The following is an 8,038-nucleotide window of genomic DNA, read 5'->3' as shown; positions in this document are numbered from 1 at the left end:
ATAAAAAAGGTGAGTCTGATTGCATGGTTTATTTATTCTATACCTTGACTGCAATCTAAGCACTTAGCTACAGATACAAACTTCTATGATACAAGAAAGGTGTCAAATGTTGAAACACTGTGACAGAGGGGGAGGGGCAGAGGACATCTTACTCACTGCATGTTAGTCTGTTCCAATCATTCATATTGGCATCAAACTTTGTGGGAATGGGAAGACGCCTTCGATCACAAAAGTGTCTATTGAATAATAACGATTATATTTATTAAAAATCAAAAATATCAATTCATAGACGGCATTATAAATTGTGATTTGACCAAATGAAAGCTTTTAAAAATATTCGTTTTTTGATGTAAAATTTTTTGATTCCCGAATTTGTGCACGCCCCTTGGCGCAAATTTAGTTTCGATTCTTTTCTGACCCAATTCGGACAGTTCGGACGGTTCAGGAATTCGGAATTTCACACCCACCGACTAAGCAATATAAAACCATTTAATACCATAACGATGTCGAAAGTATCAAGCACTGGATGAACATAACATTGGGGTCATGAATCAATCAAATTATATCAATGATAACAAAATTGATATTTTTGGGAAAAATGGGATTGACCTCTGAAAAAATGTGACAACCGTCCATTACTACAAATAAACACAATAAAACCATTGTCTCCCGGATATATGACTTGCCACAATCAAATTGAATCATCACATCTAGAAATGTGATGTTAAGATTACTACTGAAAAAAACAAAAAGGACGATGACTGTGATTTTGGGTGAAGACGTGATATTACCCAATGCTTCTCTACAACGATGAAAAGATGGCACAAACCACAGTCTTTCCATGACACACGTGGATCTTTGACACATAACACGATAGTAATATACATTGGCACAAATTTCTAGCACATTTTGCTCCTGCTAAATTAGTTCTTTACTTCCTCGTCTTCTCGCCAAAGCCGCTAGATCACGTGATGTTGTCATGGATGCAGTCCGGGGTCTGAAATCTGAATCGTCACTCCCGGATTCGTCATCATCACTTTCGTTTATTGCTGTTATACTTGAGGAAGATCGCAAGAACACATGCACTATGGGTTCAGAATGGTCCCCCTTACAATCTGTTTCTAGAGATCCATTCATGTTAGAATCCGAATGTTTATGTAATGACTTGATAGTGTCTTGAATATTGAAAAATTGTCTTTTTAATAAAATATCGTGCTGCCTTAACATAATCTGAAATTAAATTTTTTACATTTACTACTAACGGAATCAATTTCAGACGTAAATTACTGTGAAGACTATTTACTATACCATTGATATATAACACTTACATTTATACCCAATATCAGAAAATGACCAATAGTCGACAAGATTAGAAACAGTCAGGAAACATGGGGGAATTAAATATTATTGATTTGGGTGTAAGCAAAAATTTTTTTTTTTTAAATTTCAATAGTCTTTATTGAAACAATATATTCTTACCAACTCCTGTTTGATCCACAGCATAGCTTGCGTCAGGTCTTCAATTCGATCATTCATTGTGTTGCCATTCATTTGAGCAATACTAACTTTCCGATACCTGGGAACCTTCATCGCGGGATTTGGTTGACAAGCTGATTCGTAACGTTTTGGTAGTTTAATTTGTCCAGGTAAACGTCCGTTTCTAATAGGTATAATACCATTATCTAACATCCCATCCTCGTCCATATTATATATCATACCATGTTACTGTGGACCTTGAAGTAGAAAAATAACATTAATCAATATTTTATTAGATTCATTGGTTATATTGTTACTCTTTCATCTACTTATATCTGAGTCTCAGGTCGGATTTGACTCGTCGTACAATAACTCGAGTAACACTCACTATAACGTGCCGCTAACAAACACTTGGTTCTATTGTAAAAGTAAGAATTTGGAGGAAACAGTAAAGTGATCTTAATGGACGCAAAAGCATATAAGAGTTGAAAGTTTTAGGTTTTAAAAGAAATTCAATCATTCTAATAAAAACGTCAAATCTAGTAGGCCTATGAAATAGTATACTGATACATGCATTTTATTCTTCCTGTATTTGATAATTCCCAACAAAATAAATAACTTACAAAGTAATAAAAAGAAATCAACTAGCGAGGCAGTTACAAAGTTTAGGGTGTAAACTTTAAATCCCTACTTACTATCATAATATGTTTCTCAGCAATCAAAGTCCAATCAAGTATATAATTTCATATTACCAGTATACTTATGTATAATAATACCTATCGATAAACGTCGTAATATGACACATCATTAATTTGAAACTATCAACATTAAAATAATGTAAATAAAAAAAATGCAACAACAATTGCTATTTTAGTTATATTATTGTTACTTCGGGCGTAGTATATTTCGTTTTGTTTGTTAAAATGTCTGTATGTTTTCAGTATTCACCACAAAAACTCTATCATTTTATCATTTTGCAATCATCCTTTTAGGAAGTAATGAAATAAAGAGTCTTGAAAAATATTTATTCTCATAGATCAAAGATCTCGAGTTTAGTTATCAAAATTATTAGAATTTATTTCCTGCGAAGTTCTGCAAGTAGCAAAATTTGGATCCATTCCTTATTACAAGAGATCAATATATCGAAACAAACTTGGCGCAATCCATTTTGTTTAACAAATACACAAGTATATTAAATGGACAGACTATGTTGCTGTGTACATGATCACAATTTAATAATATATCTAGGCCTACATACAGAAAAATACATATACACATGCAAGTGTTGCGAGTGGGCTACCCGACCCTACTCCTTTTCATGTTCTTATTTTTCTATCGAGGAGGAGGTAGGATTTATCCATGATTACTCTTATATATACCTACTGATAAATATGACCTTGATTGAATTTGGAGAGATAAAAAATAAAAGTCAACCCATTAGGTGATATTATCAGATAGCTGAGTTATTAAGTATGACAATACTGGGGAAAGGTCTGAATATAGCTTTTTTCGTAGCGATAAATTCACAAACATGTCTATCTTCAAGAACTCTGCGTATAGACAAATAGGAGAAGATGAAAATATCAAAACCATACATCCCACTCTTTCAATGCGATTCGATCTGTCAAAAGTCGAGACGTCAAAAAGGTTCTACTATTTATACGATTGCCACAACCGACCTCCAGATCTGACCGAATAAACAAGATTTTTCCACGCTGAAGACCACGATCTCAAGTTGATTTAAGCTTTCAATTTATGTAAATAATCTTCAGAACTACTAAAACTGTGCGAAAATTCCTTCAAATAGACCTTAAACACAAATATTTTGTTGATATAGTCTCTGACACCAAGACATCTTCCGTCGCAGCTGTGCGTAGAGGATGTGGGATAGGACGATTGAGTCAACTGTATACACATGACGTCATCAACAGATATTCAGAATGAAAAGTCTCTTAAAATGACAACTCGTTAAAATAACTTTCAAACATAGATAATTATCGATACACTTGGATTTGAAGACTCAAATTTCGACGGTAAGTGTAAACATTATTACTGATTGGTTTAGCCGAATAATTCACGTTTCTGGGCCCCTGGTATGATTTACTATCGGAAATGCTGTATCTGTCACTTTAATACAGTCTGGTAATCAATCGACATAATCTCCTGAACCTTTTTGTACACAACATCGTCACCTGACGATGACAATGTAAATTGTTAAAATGTTGTGTAAAATCAAACTGATGAGTATACTATACCAAACATTGCGTTCTGTTATTTAGTCTGTATGTACAGAATATGGTATTCAATCGTGTGAAATGTTACGGTTAAAATCTATGTTATTATTATACATTGAATACTATCACGTTTGTATAGTAAACTGGTATAATGCGGTGTTAAATGAACCATAAAAATATAATTGTAGCTATCTAAATATAATATTTAATTAATTGAATAGTATAATTCAGACCTAAATATATAAAATAATAGTGAACAAGTGATAAAAAATACTCATACTTTGCTGGGAACCAGACCTCATTCCTATTTGATCGACATCATGTTCTGTTGAATATTGACTTCTTACTTGTCAACAGAAGCTGCTTTCTTTTCAACTAAATCAGTGCATAACCAATCTGTATATATTAAAAGCCGATCAGGATTCTTGTTTATAAATTTTCATGACCCTGTGTTTCAGGCTTCATTATGACTAATAGGCCAAGTAAAAAATAGTTGATATTCATATTATCAGTCTACCCTTTCGATCATCAAATAAAGAAAAGAATATTAGTAAACACAAAATATTTGCATTTCATATTCGCATATTTTCATTAACCTAGTTCGAATGAGATATGATATTTCAAAAACTCCATATAACTAATGGACATTTGTGTTACAAGCAGTACGACCACAGCGTAATATTATCTTCAATCCAGTAGCCTGCTACAAAGATTTTCTAAGAATACAACTATTCAGATTAATTTCGACCCGCGTATCATAATATTTACAAATACTACCTTGTCCGAAAATCAAACTTTAATATATCCATCTATATCCCTCTAAACTCTAAATAATGTTCTTAAAGACAGTAGATAAATTCAAATTCGTCCGATCCACCACATTACAAAACGTTCAAATCGTGACATTGATCAACAACGATCAACTCGAAGGCAACATCTGGGAATCTTGACTCTCACCACTGCTAACAACTGGTTACTTAGCAACAGGGATGTTGTCGTCAATCAAGTTGTTCGCAAATGCTGGTAAGCAATATTTCAATTCTAGTGCTGCGCTATGTATCGGATGAAATCTAGTCAAACTTAAAGTAAATTTAGGAGTTTCGGATTAAATGAACCCCACGTATAAACAAGAAGCGATGATTTCACAAATTGTCATCGTGGGAATGTAACAGTTCTTCCGTGTAAACAGGTTTCAAAACATTACTTTGTGCATATGGTTAATTCAGGTGATTGATGATTTTCGTTGATGTCTGTAAATCATTGTTTAAAGGTAAAAAGCCTTCTCATTATGCTTTCCATCGGCCAATAGAATTTGCTATACTATGCATGATAACAGTTTTCTTAGAACAATGCGATTTGATACGAGTATGCATACAGATATGATAATTGTTCCGAAATATATATTCTTTTGATTCAATTAATAAATGAAATGGATGTTAAACTTAGTTAAACTTGTAATATCATGTTACTACACCTACATTGCCAAAACCGGTAGTCATGCCGTAATATAATAATCAATTTTCCTTTTTGGTATAAAGTTTCTGATTTTACTCTTTAGTTAATTAATACTGCAATACAGCAGACACTTTTCATTAATCTTATTACATTGCATCAAAACATCGCCAAATTGAATACAATAATACCAAGATATAAAGTGATAGGAAAAATAATATATGACATTACTATCCACGAAAATTGGCACATAAACCATATGATATCAATAATATTACATATAACTTACTTAAATATTCCTTTGTCGAATTAAACAGATCATAAAAAATATTATTCCATACTAGGCCAATACATGTATCACACACAAAGAAAACCACATTGCCAATGTCGATATAATTGCAATATGTTGCACTTTTGTTAAGAGGAAATAAAAAAGTTAAATTCTCCAGTTGGTAGAGTCGTGTTTGTCTCTATGAATGAACTGTTAGATATGAATAGATATTGAAAAACTCTGTTGAACATTTCATGCATGGTTTGAAGTGTTAAGACAAATTATGAAGATTATATACATAATCTCACCCATGATGTCACATTATAAAGGAAGGGTGAACCAAGTGGTCCCATATCGATCATAATCGTTCAAAGCAATAAAAAAAAGATTGAAGAAGGTTGAAAAATAACAGAAATTTTCTATAAACATGAAAAGCTTAAGGCTACCATTATATCAGATTTGCCTGCAGACAAAAAATATGACGTTAGATTTCAACTGATATGAAGAGGCTCACAAAATCATATTAATTTTTTTCTTTTTTTTTTAACCACGTTCAATTTGTCTTAGGTTGACTATTTTAATAAGTATTCAATAGAGCCCAAGGATTCAGTAGTTCAATGATATGCTGATCAAGTTATGCTGATATGCATCATATCATGTCATATATATATATCACCTCATTTCTTTCTGGACTATCAAACACGTTTAACTGAACAATTATTGAGCTCCTATAAGATTAAGATTAAGATAATTTGAATCAATTACAGCAACCCGTACTAAATGGACTACCTGAAAACTATAAAAGCATTTCAACCAAAGTATTCTGTAAACACCTCCCCTTTAACAGACATCAGGATTATCTGTAAAATTATTCAAATCAATTCTGAATTTTAGTAAACTCGCGTCAAAAAATATTGGTCTCAACGGTATATATCAAGTTTATTATAGTATTACAGGCAATACATACACCACAAATATATAAATCATTATCTATCGTGCCACAAGGTGTGAACCACGCCTAGATATATCAGTCTGTCAGCCATGACTGAGAAAAAAAGCAATAATTATACTGCAAATCAATTAGTTGTGTTATCAATCATGCATATTAGATAAGACTAAATAACTGCATTAGGATCGCCAATTCATTTGTGATAAGGAAGTTTGTGTGATCGATTATAGAGCAAAACCTACTTGTAGTACGTTTTTTACATATCAAAATGCACATTACAATGATTAATATACCTTTATAAAATCAAACTTGTATCGCTTTCAGAATATATATTTATGAAAATGAAAATGCTAATACTTATATGAATAGAAAGTAGAGGTGTTCTTATGACGTAGAAAAATACCATTTTGTCTCACATGTCCATAATTAATTCATAATTAGCTAAATTAGAAGAGAATTTCAAGCAGAATTCCAGAGAGTGACCGATCAAGAAAGGTCAAAAAGTCTTTTTTTGTTTGTCCAGACTGTACATACATGGACATTTATGATTGGTTAAAACTCTAAATATATGCAACTGGAACATAATGATATGATTGAGAATACATGACAGTTCATTAGAAAAACACCAATTAATCAACTTATCTTAATTTGACACTACAAAATAAGGAAACCCATCTTTAACTCAAAAAATAATTCACACATTTTCTCTTTCAAGGCATTGTGCACCTTGCAGTTGAAAATCTAAAATTTAGGCTAATGTCTCATAATTCCCTCATTACACATTGCGTAGCGTTGTTCGGCTCAAAAAGGTGCATAAAAAAGTAGGACGTATAGTCCATTTCATTTTTTCAAAGCTTTTTGATTGGTCTAGAATAAAATGCATTTCAAGAAGGTTATGATTTAGATCTTAGTAGAAAAATCTAAACAGTATTTTCTATGGTTAATTACTAATAAATCTTGTACTGGACAGGAAATACTTTAATTAGGCTCTTAATGTAAATATTTATGGCAGGTAGATCTGGTATTTCTTGGAGGTCAAACTGATGTTTGGTAGAACTTGAGAACCTTAAGTTCGAAGTCAGTCTTGTTGTACACATTTCTTGAAACTTGTATACTCAAAACATTTAAACAATATTAGCCCATTTTAGTATAGACATCCGACCATGTGTTCTTGCCACAGCAATACCATTAATAATTTCATGACATCAAGATCAGATTCAATATCATCTTTGTCTGGAATTACAAATTAGCAATTTTCGATTGTTTATTCTCCGTAAAATATACCCGAGAATATATTTTGTGCTCTACGTTTCTTTCAATAGAAAATTACCAAAACACGTTTTGGGGGATTTTTTTGGCTTGTTGGATAATTTAGAATGCTTTTTGTTTGTCAATATTGTCGAAATATAAAAGATAGAAGTCTTTGAATGGCATTTAGCAATTGTGAGTACGATATATAGGCACAGCTTTATGGAACAACAATCACTGGTTAAGTTTTATGCAATCTCCAACTTTAAGCATAGTAAGTTATTTGAAACAATGTAATTTCTATTAATAAAAGACTCCAATACTAGCAATAGTTGATTATTTAGTCTTCAATTAATCTTTTTTAATTCATTTACTTTGTTTCAATTATATTACTTAATCAGCCTGTAT

General features: G+C 31.9%; 1 protein-coding gene across 1 annotated transcript; it reads right to left on the bottom strand.

Annotated features, from left to right (window-relative positions):
• Positions 1–918: 918 nt before the first annotated feature.
• On the bottom strand, positions 919–1,704 carry LOTGIDRAFT_152116 (hypothetical protein; the record flags this gene model as incomplete). The annotated part of the gene is made up of 2 exons (XM_009045583.1): positions 919–1,230; positions 1,480–1,704. The coding sequence occupies 2 exons, from the start codon at positions 1,702–1,704 to the stop codon at positions 919–921; spliced, it is 537 nt and encodes a 178-aa protein (XP_009043831.1).
• Between the last annotated feature and the right edge of the window lie 6,334 nt (positions 1,705–8,038).

Source organism: Lottia gigantea (assembly GCF_000327385.1).
Source record: "Lottia gigantea unplaced genomic scaffold LOTGIsca_1, whole genome shotgun sequence".
Taxonomy (NCBI): Eukaryota; Metazoa; Mollusca; class Gastropoda; family Lottiidae; genus Lottia; species Lottia gigantea.
Note: the sequence above shows the minus strand (reverse complement) of the source record. Positions and strands in the feature narration are given on the sequence as shown.